Source organism: Monodelphis domestica, chromosome 3 (assembly GCF_027887165.1).
Source record: "Monodelphis domestica isolate mMonDom1 chromosome 3, mMonDom1.pri, whole genome shotgun sequence".
In the NCBI taxonomy this organism is placed as follows: domain Eukaryota; kingdom Metazoa; phylum Chordata; class Mammalia; order Didelphimorphia; family Didelphidae; genus Monodelphis; species Monodelphis domestica.
In genome coordinates, this window is record NC_077229.1 from 178,113,627 (window position 1) to 178,138,629 (window position 25,003).

The following is a 25,003-nucleotide window of genomic DNA, read 5'->3' on the forward strand; positions in this document are numbered from 1 at the left end:
GGGATTTCTTGTCTCTTTTTTCTTCATTGAGGCCAAACTCATTTTGTGTTAAGTGGTGGGGAGATAAAAATTTTAGATGAGACTTCCCATTGCTTCTTTGGAAATTATAGTTTATGAGTCTTAAAATAACTAATATATATATAATTTATTCAACTTTACATGTTATTTTAAACTTGACAAATATCAGCAAAAATGAAAGTTTCCACATATAAGGAAGGAAAAAATTGTATATGGAACTGTCAGTTTCTAGTATGTAAAGTTTTCTTTAAAGAATATGTTTAATTCAGCATAGTAGTATTAATATCAGCCTGCTTATCTGTTATTTTCTGAAATTCCACTCCAGTTGTTTTTATTTTTATTTTATTTTGGAGACTGTTTCCTTATCTCACCTGTACTGGAAGTGCAGGAGACTCTTAATGGGCCTGAACCAATGCTGATGAGTGTAGAAACTTAACTTTTCTGTTTTTTTTTCCATACCTGGTCCATTTTGCCCCCCCTCAGGTAGTTTGATGGTCCTCCTCTTTCAAGGGATCACTGAAAGGGGGCCAACGTAGTGTAGAAAACTGATTGGCTTTTTAGAACTGTGGCAGCTCAGAATGTCTAAATGCAAATGATCCACCAGCCTCAGCCTCCCATTGAAACAGATTATAGTCCTATATTTTTAAAACAACCTGGGTTTGAATCTTGATGAATACATTTATTAGCATTAGTGGAATCAGGGGCCAAAATTGTTCAGTCTTTTAGAACCTGTTTCCTTATCTATAAAGTGGTATAAGGGCTTTTCTTCCTTTAGCAAAATGAAGTGTCCTTGAAAAAATGTCATGGATGTTTTATCATTAAGCATTCAAGCACCCTTTTGAGTACCAGTGTAAATTCTCATGGGATTATTTTTCTTTCTCTAAAAGAGAAAGGGATAATAACCAGTTCCAGCTTTTATAAAGTACCAATGAAGGACTAATATATTTACTTTGTGATAAATATTTGAAACTTTGAGGTAGGGGAGGAATATTTTTGAAACCATAATGGATTGAGAGGATTTAGCTTGTACTGTACCATCTGTTAAAGGTGTTCACTGAAAGGAATTGTTTAATATGCAAATATTTATTAGATGTCTCTTCAGTGGGGTCTTGTGCTCAGTGTTGGGATACAGATAAGAAATAATTCCTGCCCTTTAGGAACTTACATTCTTTTTTGGGAGGCAGTGTGTATGCCTTTAAGTACATACAAACTAAATGCAAGGTAATGTGGAGAGCAGTGGCTGTTGGAGAATTGGGAAAGAGATGGGGTTTACACTGAATTTTGAAGGATGCTAGAAATTCTAAGAGGTAGAGGCAAGAGAAGATAGGGATACAGATACTATCTGCGACTTATATACATTTTATCTTTCTTACAGATACCTCCACAGCCACCACTTCCTAGAATTGGTCACCTTGCTGCTGTCAATTCCAGCAATAAGTGCTCACCCTGCTGTGTTGCAGGCTATGAGAGATGTTTTGAAGTTTCTCACACAATCACAAAAGGGTCTTCTTTTTTTCCTCTCTGAACATGAAGCAACCAACCTGCTAATTAGAGCTCTTTGCCATCTTCTTGATCAAGAAGAAGAGGATGGTCTCCAGTCTGATGGTGTTATTGATGATACATTTGCCTTGTGGCTACAGTATTCAACCCAGACTTTGCAGTTTATTACAGAACTATTTTGTCATTTTCAGCATTGCACAAACAATGAGGAAACTGACCATTCAGATCTTTTGGGAACCCTTCATAATCTTTACCAGATTACTTTTAACCCTGTGGGAAGAGCAGCTGTTGGTCATGTCTTCAGTCTTGAAAAGAATCTCCAAAGTCTTATTACTCTAATGGAGTACTACTCCAAAGAAGCTTTAGGGTAATTATTTACTGTTTTTTGGTTTTGTTTCCTGTTATGATGAAAAACTAGATCAATCCCAACATATTTTTCCAAGGAAGATGATTCAAAAACAAGAAATAACACTTTTTGGGGGATTTTTTTGCCTCAAACTGACATTATAGTTGGGTAGAATTACAGAAAATTACCAAAAATGTGATGTGACTGACCTAATGAAATGGGTTGCCACCATGATGCCATGTGTCTTGTAGTTATATATAGCTTTCTGATAAGGTAATAAGACCTCACAGATGAGATAAAAAACTGCCATGTTGGTGTTCAAGGTACTGATATAGGGTTGTGAGAAATCAAAGTTTGCTTCCCTTTCCCAGAAGAATAGTAGTGTTGGTGGCTACTCTGTGTGAAGTAGTTGGGGAGGGAAGCAAATATGTATCTGTAATAGTAAGGTTTACTTCTGTAGTTGTGAAGACTTGTGTTGTCATTTCCATCATTCTAGTGATTCACAAAATGTGTGCTCTGAATTGCATGGAACTTAAAACTGGCATACACATGGACAAGTCTCCACGGCCTTTGTTGTTTTGCAGCAAAGAATATTACTCTGCTCTGAACAAAAATGTTTTGAGAACTGCTGCATTATAGTATACATTTGTTTCTTTGAACTGGATTTGAATACAATATAATCTGTCTTCAGAAATTACATTGTGGCATTTGAAAATTATAATGTTTGGCATTTGTAACAGCTGTACTCTTTTTAAAACTAAGAGGAAAAGAGGTGGTTTGAAAGGCAGTATTTTCATTCTGCAATTTGTACCTGAGAACCTAGAAAACCTCTCATGTTAAAACGAAGAAATAGATGTATTTGTTCCAAGAGCTTAAAAATCTTATCTTGTTTCAGGGACTCCAAGTCAAAGAAATCGGTAGCTTATAATTATGCGTGCATACTTGTTTTGTTGGTGGTTCAGTCTTCTAGTGATGTCCAGATGCTAGAGCAACATGCAGCGCCTCTCTTGAAGCTTTGTAAAGCAGATGAAAATAACACGAAATTGCAAGGTGTGGTACATGAAGTTATTAATGTGTGCAGAACATCAAGAAAACTATTTTAAGTATCTCCTAATGCCTTATCAGATTTTGATCATGAATAGAAAGATATTGATATATTTTTCACTGTTATAAGATTAGATTTAGTTGAAGAAACTTTTATATATAGCCAAGAATTTGAGAGAATTATTGGGGATGTATCTTTTTCTTAGGAATAATTGTGGAAGTTGGTGATTGATTAGTAAGAGTGGCTGACTTAAAACTGGAGTAGTAGTTTTCAGTGTCAAATTTGCAGTTACCTACTTATTTCATTGTAGATATATCTTACCTTTGTAGTTATTCATGAACTGTTTGTGGTTTATCATAACTTGTTGAAATTATGTGGAGACTTGAATGTTGAAAATGGACATTTATTTTAAAAAATAATTTGAATTTGAATAAAATATGTCTGGAAAAATCTTATAGGACATTTTTTTCAAAATTCCAATATATATTTAAATAGAACTATTTTGTATTCCAATTTCTCACTGTAAGAATATGAAAGGAAGAAAATTTATTTACATTTTTGAGTAAACATTCTTACGTCATATGTGCTCAGGATTTAAAAATAGGTACTTTCCCCTCTTTTTTATCCAATAGATAAAATCTCAGGTATTGAGTTAAATAGAATTATATTCTGGCATACTGGATAGTTCCATATAAAAATATGCACTTAGCTATTTTATCCATTCATAGTTCTTGGAGAAAGTTAGAATCCTGTATTTTGATTTTCTTTCTCATTTTAATAGTATATATTTTTTAATATAGGGTAGTATTGCATGTATATGAAAATTTCCATAATTTACTTTTATTTTTTTTAAACCCTTCCCTTCTCTCTTAGAATTAATACTAAGTATTGGTTCCAAGGTAGAAAAGTGGTAAGGGCTCTGTTATTAATTGGGGTTAAATGTTTTGCCCAGGGTCACACAACTAGGAAGTGTCTGAGACCAGATTTGAACCTAGGACTTCTGATCTCTAGGCTTGGCTCTTTATCCACTTGGCCACCTAGCTTCCCCCATAATTTATTTTTGATTGATTATACCAGAGTTATAGCCACTAGTAGAATTTTAATCCAACAGATGAGATTTTTTTTACCTTTGTTTATATGATTTGCTCTTCATTACATTAGAATATTTTCATGTAAAAATATTTGATATCGAGTACTTCATTTTGATTAGTGTAATGCCTAATATAAATAAAGTCAACCTGAATATTCTATAATTTGTATTAAGATGAAAATTTATCCCTAGATTATTTTTCAAATAAATAGTACTTGAGAATAAGCATGATGTAGGGTATAGAGAGCAATATTATATTCTAATGGTGGAAACTTGTAAATGGGTACATATAAGATATAGAGAATAAAATAATATATAGCATGCATATGCGCGTGTGCTTGCTCACATACATAGACACAAATTGTCCCAAAAGTCTCAGTACATTTTTGTACAACACTGTTTTACAACAATTATATATATTGAGATGCTGTGTGGTGTAGCAGATACAGAGCTTCCTTTTTAGAGAGCTGGCTGGGGAGACCTGAATTCAAATCCCAGTTCTGACACATTCTGGTTGTATGGCCTTGGACAAATCATTTAACATCTTGGTGCTTTAAAGAAAGTTCTGACGAATTTTTAGTTGGGGTTTTCTCCCTGGAGAGCTTCCCATACCTCCGAGAAGTCATGGGTTACTCTCCCTGTTTGTAATATATTGAATTTTTATATTAACATTGTTGCAAAATTTGTTTTTTCAAATTGGAAGACTGAAAATTGATCATTAAATGGATACCACAAAGAGTTTTCAGGAAATTCAGAAACTTCATAATAATTAAAGTAATTATAACTTTCAGAAATAACATATTAACATACAATTATAGATCAAGAGCTTGAGGCCTCTGAGGTCATTTAGTTGAGCCTCCTTTTGAGGAAATAATGCTAGAAGCTTTTTTATACAGGGCCTCACAGCTAGTAAGTATGAGAGGTGGGAGTCAGGCTTGGATGCTCTTGACTCCAAATCCAGCACAATTTCCATTTTACCTCATTACCTCTTATCTTCTTTTTTTAGGATTATTTGAAACTTCAAACTCCATTAAGAAAACAGAAACATAATCTAATCATTTTTAGTCTGAACAGAATTTAATTTATCGAAATTAAATCTTTATGTACTATCACTGTTTTGTATTGGTCAAGAATCTTTTCACAGGCTTTATTTTGAAAGTTTCATTTTTTATCTAATGTTTAAAGTTCTTTTTTTTTCCTTTCAGAACTTGGCAAGTGGCTGGAGCCTTTGAAAAACCTTAGATTTGAAATTAATTGTATCCCAAACCTAATTGAATATGTTAAACAGGTTAGTAAGTCTTTACTTGATTTTAGGATAATTTATCAATAGTACATAGTAATGTTCCATATCCTTGAGGAGTAGAAAAAATTAATTATTATTGCATAATCATCATGTAAGTGAAATTAACATTTTTTTACTATGAGCCTCTTCTAGCCTCTCTGCTAGACCCCAAAGTACACATGCATTACCCCCAAACCCCTACCTTTACCATCATTTTTTGCTTTGTTTAAATCTTTCCGTGCATTTTTTGGATATTGCTCTGATTTGCTTCTGAGAATGTGTATAAAATGATTATCTTACTCAGAAAGACCTGACATTAGTTCTAGGTGGCCACAGGAAGTCTCTAACCTTTTACCTTTTATAGCGTAATTAACCTTCATAAATATCTGATAAGACTTTTGTGAAGATCATATGTATAAAGAATGGAAAGCTTTTTGTAAATTTAAAAGTACTGTATAAATAATATTAATATTTTTGTTTTGTGTGTATGTAGGTTTTTTTTTTTTTAAACCAGACACATAATTACATTGGTATTGGGAGCTCTAGATGAAGAAGTGTTTCTTTGAATACCAAGCAGTACCTTCTCTTAAATTGAACTTTAGTTGAGTGCACTTTGAAGTTGTCTCTTTCCCAGGACTACAGAGCCAGTTGGGGTTCTAAGGAAGGGCATGAACCTAGATTTTTCTGACTCTGAACTCAGCTTCCTATCCATTCTTTAGCCTTGACTCTCTGCTTATATTCGTTATTGTAATTAACATAAAATCAAATAAATGTTTTTGCAAGTTTTGCCTTGAAAAATAAAAAGTTATAAGTTAAATATTTGTTAAGTGTTTGTAGTGTTCAATACACTCTGCTAAGCACTTGACAAGTACTATCTTCACACTACATCTGAGAGGTAGATGCTATTATTATCCCCACTTTATGAGGAAACTAAGATAGAGGAAGAAGTGACTTGCCCAGATTCATACAGCTACTAAATGTCACAAGTTAGATTTGAACTTTGGTCTTCCTCACTCTAAACCCAATGTTCCATCTATGGCCTTGTTGCCTTTACGACCTTGTTTATAAAGAAGAAGCATGGCATAATGAATTGAGGACAGGTCTTAGAGTCATGAAGAGTTGATTTCCACTTCTGCCTTTTGATACCTGCTGCCTGAAGCAAGTTGAGCATAAGCAGGTTAATCTCTTAGTGTCCTAGACAATTCTGGAAGACCTCTAAATTACCATATGATTAACTTTCACTTGAGAGATTTTCCTTGTTGTGTGGAGCTCCCTAGAACAATGAAATCACAAGTTTGTTCTATGTTTCTTTATTGTTCACAGATCAATTTCAAGTTAAAATCAAATTTCATTCTTTTAGAAATAATTTTTATTGATACTTTTGTTTTTATATTGCCTAGATTCTTTCTATATTCAATTCCTTTTTTCCTTTCTCAGAAAGCCATTCTACACAACTAAAAATTTTTAAGGAAAATAAGAAAAGAGAAAAAACAAAAGTGATCAATACATCCAACAAATATGAAAATATATATAGTGCTTCACACTCATTTAACCTCCCACCTCTTCAAAGGAGTTGGGGAGAGGCAATTCATATATCTTCTATGGGACTATACTTTGTAATTTTGCAGCATTTCTTTTATACATTTCTTAATGTATAAATTTAGTGTAAATTACATTTCATAAAATCTGATTATTATGATTTGGTTAAGTGCTTATTCAGTTTGTCATTGATCTAGGGCCTTTCTTTGATACCAGTGCTAGTAATTTCATCCTTATGTGAATTGAACTTTATATACTTTGGTTTTTAGGTTGGATAATTAACCACCATTTCATTGTAAGAAACAAATACAAATCAAAGTTTTTCATGTTTTTCATGTTCTTGTGACTTCTTTGTTTTTTTTTTTAAATCCTTACCCTCTGTCTTAGAATCAATACTGTGTATTGATATCCTAGCCACTCAGCTAGGAAGTGTCTGAGGTCAGATTTGAATACAGGACCTCCTGTCTCTAGGCCTAACTCTCAATCTACTGAGCCACCCAGCTGTCCCTGTTATTGTGACTTCTTGATGCTCATCCAGTGTATATCATAAAATAACAAGATTGGAAGAGACTTCAGACACCATGTACTGTCCAATTTGTAGCTATCCAAGGTTCCCTTTTCTATCAGATTCAGTAAATAATCAGCAATAAACTGTTTCAAGATCATCCCCCCACCCTTTTCCCTTCTTTTTAGATTTCTTCTTTTTACCTTTTTATAGTTGTGTACGTGTGTGTGTGTGTGTGTGTGTGTGTGTGTGTGTGTGTGTGTGTGTGTGAGTGTGTGTGTGAGAGAGAGAAAGACAGAGAGAGAGAGACAGAGACAGAGAGGATTTAGAGGTTAAGGTAATCTCAGAGATCACCTAGTCCTATTCCATTTAACACATAAGAAAATAGGCCCAGGGATTGGTTATTTATAGTCACACAGCTAATAAATGCAGAGCCAGGAGTTAGACTAGGACTTAGCCCAGGGGTCATGAGGTAAAAGGACTGTACTACAACTTAGAGAGGGTGAGGATATGGCTAGTCTGAATATCTCACTTAAAAGGGGGGTCTAGGAAAAACTATCTGATCAGAAGGAGGCTGAAGGTTCAGAGGATACTTAGGACTCTAGTGTTTTTTAATTGATTATCTTTGATGGTATGGTAGAGAGTACTGATGTAGAAGTCAGAAGATCTGAATTTGAATCTTGTCTCTGACAGTTAAGTGTGGTCCTGGATAAGACACTTGGTCTTGCTTTCCTTCATTCTTTATCTGAGAAATGCAGATAATAATAGTTGGTGTTACTACTTTTTTAGAGTTGTGTTCAGGAAAAGTTTTTTGTAACTCTTATATAGTTTTCTAACTATATAAATGAGAGTTCTGATGATGATGATCAGTGTGGGATAAGAAACTAATGTTCTTTCATCAAGACATTTAGCTGAACATTCTTTGATCCATATTATTTTGATTTTTGTGTTACTTTTAATCCCTTTTGTGACAGGAAAGGCTCATTTTTTATGAACTCATTCCATATTAATGAAAAGATTTTATCACAGGCTAGAATTTATAGTCTTGGCCTCTCTAAGCTGAATGCAAAACATTTGGATGAGTGGAGGATTGTGAGGGTTGGAAAGATTAGAATTGAATGAAAAACATATGGCTGAATTTGGGGGAAAAAAAAAGATGAGGAAAACCTGTTAATTCTAAGAGAGATTTAATGATACCTCTAGTAAAGTGAGCTTCTCTACAATGTAAAATACCAGTACATTTGATGTGATAAAGGAAGTGTTTTTATTGGTATTAATAAAGTTTATTCTTTAACATGACCTCAAACTCTCATGTTTGCTTTTCCCTCCTTTATTTCATCTAGAAACATAATTTAGTGAGATTTATTTTGTATCATTTAAGCAAAATAAATCAGAACTCATGTAGGAATTAAATGAGCACATTACTATCTTTGATATTACTCTAGGGAGGAAGCCAGAAATTTTGAAGTATAGTCCTGTATATCATGGTTATATTTCTGTCATAGTGGTCTCCATAGCCTAGGACAGTGATGGCGAACCTTTTAGAGATAGAGTGCTGGTCCTCCTCCCCCCACTGCCTTTCCTCCCACTTGGTACTATGCCTGCCTCCTTCTAGTTCTCCCACTTGTGAGCCACCCACCTTTATCCCCTTTGTGCTCCTATTGGTCTGCTGGGCAGAAGGGTAAGGATGAGGGGGTGAAAAATGTCCTCAGGTGTCATAGAGAAGGGGAGGGAGCAGCTCCTTCTGAGTCCCTCTGCCTTTCTAGTAATGAACTGGGGTTGGGGTGGGAGGGGGAGGGTGGCCATCTACCTACAAAGAGTGCTCTGCATGCAATCTTTGGCACCTGTCATCAGTTTGCCATCACTTGCCTAGGGGAACAGGTTCAGGAATTACAGGATATGTTTCTCCAAGCCAAAAGTTATATATTTTTTTACTTTCTTGACACTGTGGTAGGTAGGTTCTACATAAAGCAGTATAAGCACAGTCCTTATCTGTTGTCAGGAAATACTGACTTGGATAGGTGAAAAAAAGACTTAAAACAACTGCACTTAGATTGTTTTTAGTCTTAATCTCCCTACTTCCCTATTTCATGGTTCATAGCAGAAATTAAACATGGTTTACTGGCATGGCAAAAACAATGTAAAAGAGGTGGCCCTGTTTGTTGAAAGTAAAGGAATATAATAGGAACTTAGGTGTGCATTTAAATTGCAAATTCTAATAGAAACTTTTTGCTTAGCATTTTTCTTCCATTTAAATGGCCTTGTAGCTGTTACATGTTTATAAAAGGTAATTATATGAGTTAAAAAATTATAGCAATGTTTAAGAGAATTGTGTAGAAAGGTAATTGTATAGACAAGGAAGTTGTTTTGTTAGTATGGGGTCATGAGAAAATGCCACTTCTTTCCTGATATGGGAAAATCTGACAGAGGAGAGGTGAACTTGGGCTTTAGTCTTCACTGAACCTTTTACCAAAACTATTTCAGAAGTACTCTTTTTCTGGTTATTTCCTTTTTTTGCATTAAACTCGATTCAGAATACTGAAAAGGGGAGAAGAGGAAGGAGGAGAAGTAAAGGTTTAGTTACTTTTTTTTTTTAAGTTAATCAGCTCCATTAGAAAATGGGTTGCTCCTGTGTCTCTGTCATGAATGTTATGTGTATTTGGGATGACATGAAACCATTGGTATTAGTAGGGAATATGTTCTTGCTCCTTGAATATGTAATTGTTATACATGATCAGAAGAACTTGAATGTCTGACCTCAAGGCCCCTGTAACCCCAGGACCTCAGTTTATGCTGTCTAAAGTTCCTTCTCATTATCCAGTCCATCTTTCTTCAAGACACCTATTCAGTCAGGAAAAATTACTCTTCATTCCTCCCTGCTACATTTGTAGTTAAAACTCTCATTCCATTAATTCTTGGTGATGGTTTAGATAACTATTTTGATGAAAATAATTCACATTAAGATTTCCTTAACATAATAGAATCTATTTTAGGATGTCAAATATGAAATCCATTGACATTTAAAGACCTTGATCACCTTGCCCCTATTCTACCTTTATAACTTACTTGCATGTTGCTCCTTCCAGACTTTCTATGGGCCAATCATATTGGCCTACTTGTTATTCCTTGAACATGATATTCCTTCTCCTGTTTTTGTGCCTTTGCATCTGCATAGGCAGATCCCTATTCCTGGCATATTCTCTTGTTACATCCCTCATAGCCTTGGTTTCTTTTAAAACTCTATCACCGTCTACTTGAAACCTACCCTTATTTTCTTTCATTTCTAGATCCTTCCCCACCAAAGTTATTGTATGTGTATATGTTTCATAAACTTATATATAGTATGTATACATACATAGGTCTCTTGTGTCTCTTTGTATATACACACATCCTTACCTATATATGCATACATGTATAAATATAAATATACATATATTTTCTCCCCATTTGACTGTACCCCTTTTTATGTTAGGGACTATTTTGTTTTTGTCTTTGTCCCTTTAGCATTTAATTCTGTCTGACACATATTGAATGCTTAACAAATAATACCATCTATTCCTGCTTCCTCATTTTCTGTACTCATTATAGACCCTCCAGAGCTCAGGAAAAAACACATTTTAATTAAAAAAAATTTTCCCCCCTAAGTTTTCTATGCTTTCTTTTTTTCATTTATCTAGAAAATTTTTCTATGGTTACATGATTCATGGTCTCCCCCCCCCCCCCCTTCCATTCACCCTCCCAGACCTGACAAGCAATTCCACTGATACATGTATTATTGTATTGTCAAAACCTATTTCCATGAAAAACAAACTTTTATTATTAGGCAATGAGGGTTTCTGAACATTTGTTACCATAAATCAACAAACTTAAAATGTAGATTACCTTGTATATTTTGCTCTTTAAAATTTTTTAAATTTAAAACATAGTTCTTTTCACTAAACTTCCTGTATTCATATTCACTTTGTTCATTATTTTATTCATCTTCTTCTTTAAGACCGTCCATGGTAGGGGGCAGCTGGGTAGCTCAGTGGATTGAGAGCCAGGCATAGAGTTGGGAGGTCCTAGGTTCCAATCTGGCCTGAGACACTTACCAGCTATATGACCTTGGGCAAGTCATTGCCCAATTGCCTAGCCCTTACCACTCTTCTGCCTTGGAACCAATACACAATATTGAATTCAAGTCGGAAGGTAAGGGTTTAAAAAAAAAAAAGATAATCCATTGTAGAAATTAAATAGGTAATTAGAAATGTCTACGTATAGGTGCCTGTTTTCAGTTTACTCCATCAATCTTGCAACTTACTCTTAAAATAATTTAGTGTATATCAACAAAGACCATATTCAATTACTTATATTTTTTCATGACCTGATATATATTAAATTGATCTTGAAGTATATTAAAATCTCTTATAACTCTTGTTTTTTAAAAAGAATATTGATAACTTGATGACCCCAGAAGGAGTTGGTCTGCCAACTGCATTACGTGTCCTTTGTAACATAGCGTGCCCACCACCTCCTGTTGAAGGTATAGTATTAGCCGTTACATCTTTAATTAGATTCTATGTCTTATTAAGTTTTTTTTAAAAGTTAAATCTATACAATCTGTAATTATTTCTGTAACATACAACTAATTTGAGTGTTTTATTTTTCTTTTATAAAGGTCAGCAGAAAGATCTGAAGTGGAACCTTGCAGTTATTCAGCTTTTTTCTGCTGAAGGAATGGACACCTTTATCCGTGTTCTGCAAAAACTGAACAATATTCTTACGCAGCCTTGGAGGCTCCATGTCAACATGGGGACTACTCTTCACCGAGTCACTACCATTTCCATGGCCCGCTGCACACTCACTCTTCTTAAAACCATGTTAACGGAGCTTCTCAGGGGTGGATCCTTTGAGTTTAAAGACATGCGTGTTCCTTCAGCCCTTGTTACTTTACACATGCTACTGTGCTCTATCCCTCTCTCAGGTCGTCTGGATAGTGATGAGCAGAAGATTCAGAATGACATCATTGATATCTTACTGACTTTTACACAGGGAGTTAATGAAAAACTTACAATCTCAGAAGAGACTTTAGCCAATAATACTTGGTCTTTAATGTTAAAAGAAGTTCTTTCTTCGGTCTTGAGAGTTCCTGAAGGATTTTTTTCTGGACTCATTCTGCTTTCAGAGCTCCTGCCCCTTCCATTGCCCATGCAAACAACTCAGGTATCACTTCCATATCACTTGCATCTTTATAAATGACTTCAGTATCGCTTTAAAAAAATCCGTGATCTTATTTGTGGACCAAAAAAAAAGCCCTGAAGAAAATAACTGGAGGAGGGTGAAACTTGTAAAACTGATGCAAGTTGGGCACTGTGATTTGTATGGTGACCATAATACTTTAGTGAATTTTTGTTAAAGTGAATTTTATTATTATACTGGAATTAACTTGTGCTCTACTTTTGGTGTGTGTGGTATTTTTTAAAGTATTGTTTCTTTTTACATTGTGTTAGAATTTGGCATCTGACTGTTATTTCTCTTAATGAAATTTGTTCTAATGGCTATTTAACTGAGAGTTAAAATATCTTACTAAGTCAGTTCAAATCAAGCAAATGTTTTGACTGTATGATAGGAAATTCTTTTAAAATTTTAACTTTAGTAAAAGTTGGCCTGCAGAAACAGATTGGTGTAGTAGTGTTTCCTAAAAATTATTTTTTGGTCAGTAATTATAAATATAAAGAAAATTCATACACATATACACACATATATACTTTCTTAACAGGTTATTGAGCCACATGATATATCAGTGGCACTCAACACTCGCAAACTGTGGAGCATGCATCTTCATGTCCAAGCAAAGCTGCTCCAAGAAATAGTTCGTTCTTTCTCTGGCACAACTTGCCTGCCAATTCAGCACATGTTGCGGCGTATTTGTGTTCAATTATGTGATCTTGCTTCACCAACTGCACTTCTAATCATGAGAACTGTGTTGGACTTGATAGTAGAAGACATGCAAAGGTATTTTCATTTTATGTTTTTTTGGAAGACATTTATTTCTTTTTGCTAAGTTTTCCTTAATAGATTTCAGTGTGGACATTTTGACTTTGTCTAGGTTCAGAACTCATAAAAATCTCAAAAGGAAATATATGGGTCAGTAGGAAGACCATTGGATTTGGAATTATATGACCTGGGTTTGAATCCCTGCTCAGCTACTTATTCCTTTTATGACCATGGTCAAGTCATCTTACTTGTATAGACTTGTTTCCCTAATTGTACTTGTGGGTTTCAGACTATGTTGCTATGATGCAACTTAAAAACCTATAATCCTGTGATCTGTTAACTTTGATTTCAGTGTTTCATATGCAAAACGTAATTCTCCTCCCAGGTGCTTTGCAAGAAGTACCATATAATATTTTTAAAAGAAACTTTAGATTATTTAAAAGACTGACAGAAAAGTAGCGGTGGTATACTCATTAAAAAAATGTCAAATATAACTGATAATTGCCCAAACAAATAAGAGGGTAATAATATAATTGTACTCTACTCTAATAAAATCTATTTTATTGAAAATCAGACCTTTAAGGAATAAACAAATAATTGACCATATATTTAGGTTGAGTAAATATTCTTTATTATTAAGTAATTTATTTCAAGATTCCTTCAGATAGCATGCTCCTTTAGGTCATTTCAATTTGAAAACTTGTATATCTTCATTTTTCTTTGACTTCTAGCACCCCTAAAATACTTTATTTTTTAAACTCTTATCTTCCTTCTTAGAATTAATACTAAATATTGTTTCCAAGGCAGAAGAGTGGTAAGCCTAGGCAATGGGGGTTAAGTGACTTGCCCAGGGTGACACAGCTAGGAAGTGTCTGAGGCCAGATTTGAACTAGGACCTCTAGTCTCTAGGACTGATTCTCAATCCACTGAGCTGTCCAGCTGCCCCCAAATTCTAGCACTTTTAAATTGTCAAAAAGATAATTTATATGTACTGTTATTTCAAAGATTTCATGAAAAGTTGGCTTCAGTTTTCAAGGAGTAAAAACAAGATAGAGTGGATTAAAGAATAGAAATGATTTAAATGTCTGAGAAGGCAGCAGTAATCTTCATTGAGCTCATTGTTTTTATTTCAGCAATTCAGAAGATAAAGAAAAACAGTATACAACTCAAACTACCAGACTTCTGGCTCTTCTCGATGCCCTTGCTTCACATAAAGCTTGTAAATTGGCTATTTTGCATCTAATAAATGGAACTATTAAAGGTGATGAAAAATATGCAGAGATTTTCCAGGAGTTATTAGCTCTAATTCGATCAACTGGCGAGAGTGTCATTCATCAGCAGTGTGTTGAATATGTCACGTCCATTTTGCAGTCTCTCTGTGATCAGGTACTTGAATAAATATTTTTACATATTCTTTTCAAAATACAGGCCTCATATAAACTTCTGTAGTCAGTTTAGATATTTCTCGTTGGACAGGTATCCAATTTTTGATTGTGCTCACTTTTCAGAGGAAGCAAGACCTTTACAGACTCTTCCCTTTCAGTGACCACATCAGTCAATTAAGGTTAAGTTGCAGTACCAGCATTTTGAAATTTCATATACCTCTGATATTTGGTTTCTTTTCTGGAGTCTTCTTTTGTGTATAGCTGCTGTAACATTTTTTTCTTTATTCAAAGATATATTATTTTCCCAATTACATGTAATAACAGTTTTAAACATGTGTTTTCCAAAATTATGAGATCAAAATTGTTTCCCTCTCTCCCCTCTCCATTCTTGGAGATGGTAAACAATTTGATCTGGATGATACATAGATTATCAGGCAAAACATACTTCCATATTCATCATTTTTGTAAGAGAGTACTCATATAAAACCCAAATCCCAAAACTAAAACTATAAATAAACTTAGGTGGAAAATAGTATGCTTTGATTAGCATCTGACTCCAGCTCTAACATTTCTTGATGGAGGTTGTGGCCAAGGTGTTTTTTTCCTTTTAATTATGCTACAAAGGGATTTCTCTAAATCTTTCTTTTTCATACACAATAACTAATGAATAATTATTGTTGGTAGGATTGTTCATTGAACTTTTTTCAGGATAGTTTAAAAAAATCTCAGGATATAAGCTGATTTTACTCCTAGTTAACAGTGTTTGACTTTATTCAACATTGGCTTCAAGTTTACTTCTATGAGCAATTTGAATCTTTTGATAATTCTATTCCCAGTATCAATTGAATTTCAGGAATGCATTTGCCTACCTGGTAGGGAGGTCTGATATTCTGTCATTGCATTCTTTGTATAAATCCCATATTTTTGAAATTTATTTGCATTTCTACTTTTACAAAACCTAGTCTGGTAACCTTTAGGACTCAGTCAAAGAAAGGACTCTTGGTATGACATTGTCCTAGATAAAGGAGACCTTAGGGAGATTTATTTTAAGTTGATTTATTTTTTTACCTTACAGAATGAATCTTTTCTTGAGTAGGAGCAAGTAGCTTAGGCACTATCTGTGTGATCCTGGGGAAGTAACTTAAATCTCTCCCTACATATAAACTGGAGAAGGAAATGGCAAAGCATTCCAGTTTTTCCAGTCCATTCCAGTCCACAGGGTCATGAAGAGACAGATACTACTGAATGACTGAGCAGCTTACTTGAGAAATCAAATTGTTTTGTACATGTTAGATATTGCATGTGAAATTTAATCAGTTGAGCACCTCCCAATAATTTAATTGGCCTCAGCCTTATTTGACATGATTTTTTGGTCCTGCTTTCCTTTATATTATTTTGCCTCAAACCTCCTTTTGTAGCTTTATAGTTTTCAAGGCATTAACGAGGCAGTTCTTTCAGGGTTTGTTTGTTTTTTTAATTCTTAAAACAAAAATCTGATCATATTATTCTCTTGCCCAAGAATTTTAATTGGTTCTCTCAATATATATATATATCTATCCCTTTATCTGGGATAAAATACAAACCCATCAGCTACTTGCTATGTGAAATTGAAAGAAAAATGAAGATATTTCTCCCCTCATTATCTTTTCCTTTAGGACATTGCACTTATTTTGCCAAGTTCTTCAGAGGGATCACTTTCTGAACTGGAGCAGCTGTCCAATTCTTTACCAAACAAGGAGTTGATGGCCTCGATCTGTGACTGTCTACTGGAAACAATAGCCAGTTCTGAGAATAGTTACAACTGCTTACTGACATGTGTTAGAACAATGATGTTTCTTGCAGAACATGATTATGGGTTCTTCCACTTAAAAAGGTAACCTTTTATAACTTACTAATTGAGACATTAGTTCTGAAGATTATCACAAAAACTTGAGTTATTCACAACATCTTTGAGCAATTTTTGAAAATCATTTGATACTGAAAATATTTTAATAATTTTAAAGAACACAAGTATATTTTGGAAGTGCTGCATTTTTTTCTATATGCTTAAAAATCTAGTACTACAACACAAAGAAGAAAAATTGGAAAATGAGGAAAGAGATTTCTGATAAAATGGGAAAAATTCTTCTTTGTGGAAATTATTTTTAGCAAAGATGTTTCACTATAGTTAGTAAGATAAATTGGGACTAACAGTTCATATCTAAAAGACAGAGCTCTTGTTAGTTTTGTGTTTGTATTTTATTATTTTTGAATGTTTTTGATGTGATGCAACTACCCCTGTTATTTCCTTGAATAGCAGGATGATGCTAGGTTTTCTTTGATTCTTGGTGGGTTGGGGTAGCACAGCTTCTTACTGCAAAGTTGAGGGGGAGGGTTGTGTAAAGCTAGATACTATTATACAACAATATCTCATGGATTGGAAAATTATTTTAAAAACGGGGAATATTTTTGAGGATTGTGAACTTTAGCTTTTTTGTAATGTAAATTGTTCTAATATAGTTCTTATATTTCAATCCAGTATTTCCTTGTCTAATTTCCATCCTTTTTTTATGCCTAGAAGATAGGTCAGAGAGGAGGATGTGTATTTCTTTGTGAGTAGCCTAGAATGAGGCAAAATTAAATGGAGAAGGAAAAAATGTCAGAGGAAGTTTTGATTTTTATTTTCTTATTTCTTTACTCTTGCTGAAACTAGCTTAAATACATTTGGTAGATAAGCTAACTGGAATGAAAGGAGGGGAGAAGACAATCACAAGACCTAGAGAAAGGGACTAGGTTTTTTAGATTTCCCTAATTCAGGGACCTTTAGCTCACGAATGGCAAGATTTCCCTTTACACAAATCTATTTGTGTATGTATGGCAGTCTTAACCAACTTAAAGTATATGGTCTATAGTCAGCCTTAGATTGTCTTTCTATGAAATCTTATTTTTCTTTTTTAGCTTTAGAATTCTTAATACTAAATATTTGCTTTTCAAATGCTATTTCTATGGGTAAAATATTTAAAAATTCAGAAAATAATGGTTTTTTATCTTGTTTTTGGAAATGCTGAAGTTGAGTGAAAATTTCTGTAGCAATAAGAAATATATATTCTAATTAGTTATTAAGACATAATTGTTAACATGTTAATGTAATTAGTTCTTAAGTATATTAGAGTCTATGTTTTGTAGGGGATAGAATTTAATATAGTTTGACAAAATATAAGAGAATGTGGTTGCTGATATTATAATTCAAGTCAAAATGACTTTTTATTTAGCAGCTTTATTTATAAAAGAGGGAAAGAGTAAAGTAGAGAAATATGAAATAGGGTAGAGTAAGCAGTCTAGCTAATTACCCTAAATGTTTCTTCAGTGACTGGCTCAACTCAGCCAGGGTTCGTTATCCCTCCACTTGAGGACCCTTAGCTGGAGGGCCATTTAGCCAGAGGACTTGTTGATAAATAACTTCACGGCCTCCTCTGGAAACTATTCTTTCCAGAAGCCAGGAAAGTAGTCAGCTTTTTACTCACTCACGTTGAAGTCCATCGTGGGAAAATCCAAGAGCAATCTTACCAAGTGCTAGAGTCCTGGGTCCATGCTGAAGAATGTCTCTACCAGTAAGACCACATAACAGGAAGTTTCGACCACTTTTAAAAACCCTTCTTTATGTCACTTCCTGTTCCTTTCTTTACTTTAGGGGACCAATTGTAGTCTTTAAATTTGCTTAGGACTGTCCAGGGGGCAGTCAGTTTCTGGAGGTGCAAACCTCTTTAGTAAGTAGTTTGTGGACTTCCCCTACTTAATTTTTTCATTTCATTTTATTATTATTATTTTTAAAACCCTCACCTTCTATCTTAGAATCATTACTAGGTACTAGTTCTAAGTGACTTGCCCAGGGTCATATAACTGGGAAGTGTCTGAGGCCAGATTTGAACCCAGGACCTCCAATCTCTGGGCTTGGTTCTCAATCCACTGAGCCCCCCAGCTGCCCCCAACTTCCCCTACTTTAGGGTTAAGTAGGAGTATATTCACTTTTGTTGATTAAATTTTAAAATAGGCAAGGGGAGAATTAATCCCATCTTCACAATTTATAGGTTTATTGAACTTTACTGTTCACATACTCCACACTCTACAATCCTGCTAAACTGATTTGTTTCCTTTCCTTCTACATAGCATTTCATTTCTACCTCTTTTGCCCCTTTGTGTATCTTGTCCTCTCTGTCCATTTCTGTAATGTATTTTTTCCTTACTTCAACTTTATAGAATCCTGAACCTTCTTCAAAGCTCAGTTCAAATGCTGCCCCCTATAGGAAATTATTTTTGAGTTATCCCTCCCTCTTTCAGATTCTAGTGAGCTATTGTAAATATTAAAATTTGGGGGGGGGGGACTGATAGAGGTAGAAATTAGTTTCTCTCTGCAAGGAGTATTACATTTTTAGAGGTTTATTGAAGATTAAAATATAAAGAAAATACAAGTAAGAGAGGCATGTGTCTAGGTCCAAAGAGCCTATTCACGACCACTCACATCTTGCCTGCTAGGTGGAGAGCCACGTCTGCTCCCAAGTGGAAGTAGGAAAAAGGGCAGAGCCTTTTTACAACCAGATTAAATACCCCATCTCACTCTTGGCCGAGGTGAGGTTACAAGGCATTCTGGGGAAGTGGAGCAAGGACTTCTGGGGATTGAAGTTCTGTATTCAAGTCTCCATTTTTACACAATGAATAAATAATATTTGTGAAAATCACTTCATTTCTATTGGAATGTAATTTTATTCATTTTTAGCCAGTGGGCAAACATTCATTAAGCATCTCCAAAAGTGCTATAAATACATAAAGTAAGGGAAAAAAATAGCTGCTATTCTCAAAGAACTAACAATCTAATGGAAATATAACATGTAGATAATCACTTGGGGGAGTCTCAGAGGGAAGGCACCGAGGTTAAGATGGACTATGAAAGTTTTCTTGACTTTAGCTGAGACTGGAAGCCAAGGATAGCAGGATACAGAGATGAGGAGGGAGGAAAGAAGTGTGGTGGTTCCCTTGGGAGTAATAGAGATGTTCTGAAGAGGGAATGATTTAGAGAGAAAGTTAATGAGGTCAATTTTGGACATGTTGAATTTATGATGTTCATGAGTTCTTCAGTTGGAGATGTCCAGTAGGCATTTGGAGATGTGAGGTTGAAAGTCCAAAAGGGAGATAGCTTAAGTGGATTGGATAATCATCTTCATAGAGTTGATAATTTAATCCATTGGAGGAGCTAATGAGATCACCAAGTGAAATCATATTGAAGAGAAAAGAGAAGAGGGCCCAGGATAGAGCTCTAGGGACACTTACCATTAATGTTTGTGACTTGAATAAAGATCCAGCAAAAGAGAGTTAGAAGAAGTGGCTGAAAACCTTATAAGAAAAGAATATCAAGTATAAAAGGGTGTATCAAAGGCTGCAGATTTCAGTAAGGAAGAAGGATGTGGAACAAGCATTTATTAAGCATTTGTTATATGCCAGGCATTGTGTTATGTACTTTTACAGCTACTATTTAATTTAATTCTTATAACCCTTGAGGTAGGTGCCTCACAGCGCATAATGATTCCCATTTTACCGATGAGGAAACTGAGGCAGACAGGGGTCACTCCCCCAGGGTCAGAAAGGTCCTGTCTGAAGCTACATTTGAACTCAGTTCTTCCTTATTCCAGGCCTTCCACTCTATCCATTACAATACCTAGATGCAGCAACATCAAGAATGTTGAGGTTTGAGAAAAAGCCATTCATGATTTGGCATTTAAGAGATGATATGGTAATTTGGGAGAGAGCAGTTTTCCTGGGATAATGAAGTCAGAAGTCAAGACTGTAGAGAGTTAAAGAAGAGAATGAGAGGAAAGGATGTTGAGGTATCTAATATAGACAGTTCTCAAGTTTAGTTACAAAAGAGAGCTATAGAAAGATTAATGGACATTTTTTTCCCCTGTGTATACATTTGCCTTAATGGAATGCAAGCCCTTAAGTAGGAAATCTTTTATTTTTGTCTCTATCTCCAGGATGTATCACAGTGGCTAATATATAGGTCTTCAAATGTTCATTTAAGGAATGAATGTTGGCTTTTACCACATTACTTTACATGGAAGTAAATGAGTAAAGAAAATATGTGAAAATGAAGATGAGGAAATAACTGCCTAAAAACTTGTTTTCATAGGATTTTAAATTTACTATTATTGTTCTTATTGACAGTTAAATGTTGGCTCTACATGAAAAACGTCATGTTTCATAACTAACATTGAGAAAAATTACAGAACTAAAGAATTAGTATTTTTCATTATTGAATATGTAAATTCCAAACAGTATGCAAAGGAGTTTTATACATGTATTTTTTTGTTCTTCAAATATCTTTCTCTTTCTGAAATCCTCTTATCTTCAAGGGTTCAAATTTGCTCCTTACAAAATTGCTAACCTCTCAGCCTCAGTGTTTATATCTATAAAAGGTTGTTGTGAGGCTCAAATAAGATGATATATGTAAAGCACAATATGAATTTTACTTTATACACCATGTTCCCAAAGTAGTCTTAGTTGAGTTTTAAGCTATTAAATTTAATGTTGGTTCTTGATATTATAAAGCTTTCTAAATAATCCCATCTGGTGCATCTTGGACTATTTTATAATCATGTCAGTATTTTAATGTTTTTTTTAATGATTCTCTTCACATTTCATATATTTGTCTCATTTTTATTAGATTGATCATAAGATTTCTAGAAGAATTGCCTTTCCCTTTCATATTGCTATCAATCTTAATATAATAATGTTATTAATGCTGACACCAAATACTTATTTGTTAGCTACATAGCCCAGGAATCTTTAAGTTTTCTTAATAAAAATGCTTTTATGATCATGGTTCAATTATAACTTTAGAATACATATATTTGTTGGTTTTGAATTTATTTTCTATATGTGTATATGAACTACAGATCTATATATCTAGCTGCCTGCCTTTCATCTATCTATCTGTCTGTCTGTCTGTCCGTCCGTCCGTCCGTCCGTCCATCCATCCATCCAGTCTATCTCTATTATTTCAGTAGTCTAGAGAACTCTTAGTTCTACTGCAGATTGGTACCTTTCCAGTAATTCAGAGTCTTAGAGAGTTCAGGCTGTAGATAATTGGACAATATTAATTGGACTAATTTCTCTTTTAATAGCTATTAAAACTTGTAAGAATGACAAAAAATGTGGTTATAAGAATGATTTTAGAAATAACTACATATAGATATATGTTATACTTGTATATATACAAACTTAAGTTTTGCTTAATAAGTTGCATTAAAAAAACCCACCCCTGTATTTCTAAATGTCTTTCTTATCATGCAGATACATCTGGGTGCTTTAGTGTACCTTAATTTAAACAGTATGCATCATTAGTAGTATGGTTCAATAACCAAGAAAGCTAATAGAGTTACTGGCTCCATTGATAGAGGCATGACTCTGTCATAGCCTTATTGAACTCTGCACTGACTAGATGATTGTATGCAAGATTAGGTTCAACTATAGATTTTACTTAAGATAGCAACAATATCCAGAGTAGTCCAGCCTTATGGGCAAAAGATCTTGAACCTCAGACAAGTAACTGAAGTGGTTTCTCTTGGAGAAGAGAAGACTCAGGAGAACACTACCAGTTGTTTTAGCATATTAGAGGATTTTATATGGAAGAAACATAGATCTACTTAGCTTCAGAAGGCAAAAATATTAGAAATGATTAGAATCTTCTGAAGCATAAGTTTCAGGTATGAATTCAAGATCTTTTTAAGAGCATTAATAAAAGGAGACATGGGTGGGTCATGTCTGGATAATGAGTTTTTCCAGCAGACTTTAGAAAAGGTTGACTTATCCAGCTATTGGTAATATGGTATGAATTATCTTTTGAGTCTTGAATGGATTACATCAATAATAAAGGCACATGAGGCCCTTTTTTAGTGTCATATTAGCCAAGACTGATAATTCTTAGTAATACTAACTTGACGTTTTTTCTTTATTTTTCTCAATAGTTCTTTAAGGAAGCACAGTAATTCCCTGTACCGCTTATTAAAACGAGTTGTTAACACATTTAGTAAGGACACAGGAGAACTTACATCTTCTTTTTTGGAGTTTATGAGACAAATACTCAACTCTGATACAATGGTGAGTTAATATATTTTAGCTTTTCTTGAATTTATTAACAAGTGCCAAAATATGAAGTAATTTAAAAAGTCAGTTTGCCTACTTATTCAGAATTTAATATGCATTTCTGTTGTGATATTTGTAAATTGTCTTGCTGCTAACTTTATATTGCCAGTGTAAACGGGACCTTTGAGATCAAAATAATTAAAAAATATTTGTATTTCAAATTTCCTTTTTCTTTTTTACTATACTAATGCTGCCCAGAAACAGGTAAGTCAACAAATATTTATGGATTATGGTATACTAAGTGCTTAGCATTGAAACCTATTATGTTTAGATTCATTCATTCAACAAGTATTTATAGAGTACCTTTTCTGAGCTAGGCAAATGGCCTACCAATATAGAGTTGAAATAGACCTCCTCAAGGGCTAACATTCCACTAATTAGTATTGGAATAGCTTTTTTCCAAAGTGATGTTTCCCATCTTAATCCTTTTAGTACAAACTTAAGAACATTGATTAGTTGTTTCTTAAACTTGTGTCTCTGCTGTAATATTTTTATGTACTTGCAGTGGCTGAAATTAATGTGTTTATTAAAATGTTACTAACAGGTAAATTAGAAAATTAAAACATTTTTCATGAACTATTTTGAATAGCAGATTAAGAAAAGCCTTTGTTTTTTATGTCAATTTTAGTTTTAAAAGTTATTCATGTTTATTGAGAATAAAGTATTTTCCTTTGTTATCTGAGATTTATTTGTAAAATAGTACTTTTTCTCTTTAGCCCATTAACTTTAGAATTTTAGAAGTTTTCATTTTGTATTATGCCTTAATTTAGTAGTTAAGTTTTGAAAAACTTAGATGCTAAAAAGTTGAATCACTTAGCATTAGGACAATAGTTGCAGAAAATATCTTGCAACAAATCACTAAAATTCCTAAGCATGATTTATTATGTTAGCAAGCTAAAAAAATCAATGTTTTCCTTAAGTATGAGACAATATGAAATGGTGTGAGATATCACATTCGTGTTGTCTGAATTTTCACATCTCATATAATTTTCCCTTTGCATGTTGAGTGGTTAAAAAATTATACATGTTTGTCCTAAATTGGATATTTAAGAAAAGTTAAGAGTCCATATGGAAAGGTCTTCAAAAGATGTGAAACCTAATTTAAATTTTCAGACACCAAATTTTAAACTGTGACCCAAAGGACAAATTATCATTAAGTTTAAAAAGGCATTTTCTTTTATTTTTAGCCATGATCTGTTATTTATGATAATGATGGAGGAAGGATACCTTGAATAAATGAAATCTTCACATAATCTCACATCTAATAATTTTCATGATGTTCCTCACAGCTGTTTTCGTGAAACATAGCTACTACTGGGTAACCAGATTGGCTTTTACTTTTGTTTATTTGGTTAACTGATACCTGTTTACTCTCTAGCCACTAAAAATTTTAGTAGTGATAGATTATAAGTGAGCTGTATTTAAATACTTCCCACTTTCTGATAAAGGTGTTATTATTTTGGAATGGATATAAATTGTTCAGATAGTGGGAAGAGAACTCAAGGGTCTTCGTTATCTACAAATGGATTAATCATTATTTGGTTCCTGTGCAGATACTATACTTAACCATTTAATTTTCAGATTATATTTCCTTTAAGGAGTTAAAGCATACTGTTATATTGAATAGAAACTTTAGAATGTTTTGAAAATTGTTCACCTTGTTAAAAGTTAAGAAGTAAAACTTACTGAGGTGTGAGTATATCTTTTAAGGAAGAAAAAATATTCACTTCTACAACTGATGGGATGTAATCACTTGTGGACTGATTGTTATTCTTTTCATTTGTTTGCCACACTGTTTGGTGAGATAATTTAAAATAATCAGCTCTTTCTAAAGGCATGCATAGTTTTATTAACTCCTGTATAAGTTATATTATGAGAGCCCACAGTTAGGTTGTGAGACCACAGCATATTTTAATGTATAGTCTTTGAGACAGAGTGTCATAATCTGAAGATCAGCAGGCAAAATAGTTAACATTACTTTCTTGTGTTTTAAAATCAGACTTAATGCCATTTGCTTATTGCTTCATTTAACAATTTTATGTTGCTATAGAGCAAAACCATCACAGTGAAATAAGGCACTATAAAATTTAGATGTTTGATGTAAATATATAAATATTTTTCCAAATTTCTTTATTATTTTAG

The 25,003-nt window shown here is 33.8% G+C and overlaps 1 protein-coding gene across 2 annotated transcripts in view; it reads left to right on the forward strand.

Moving 5' to 3' along the window:
- VIRMA (vir like m6A methyltransferase associated) overlaps positions 1-25,003 on the forward strand; it is a 91,144-nt gene that overhangs the window by 54,568 nt on the left and 11,573 nt on the right. For both annotated transcript variants that reach the window (XM_056823310.1, XM_056823312.1), the window contains exons 9-17: positions 1,394-1,885; positions 2,760-2,914; positions 5,205-5,287; positions 11,754-11,847; positions 11,983-12,527; positions 13,084-13,319; positions 14,435-14,687; positions 16,342-16,559; positions 22,684-22,816. In XM_056823310.1, the coding sequence (XP_056679288.1) occupies positions 1,394-1,885; positions 2,760-2,914; positions 5,205-5,287; positions 11,754-11,847; positions 11,983-12,527; positions 13,084-13,319; positions 14,435-14,687; positions 16,342-16,559; positions 22,684-22,816 (2,209 nt within the window). The remainder of the gene's footprint in view (positions 1-1,393; positions 1,886-2,759; positions 2,915-5,204; positions 5,288-11,753; positions 11,848-11,982; positions 12,528-13,083; positions 13,320-14,434; positions 14,688-16,341; positions 16,560-22,683; positions 22,817-25,003) is intronic.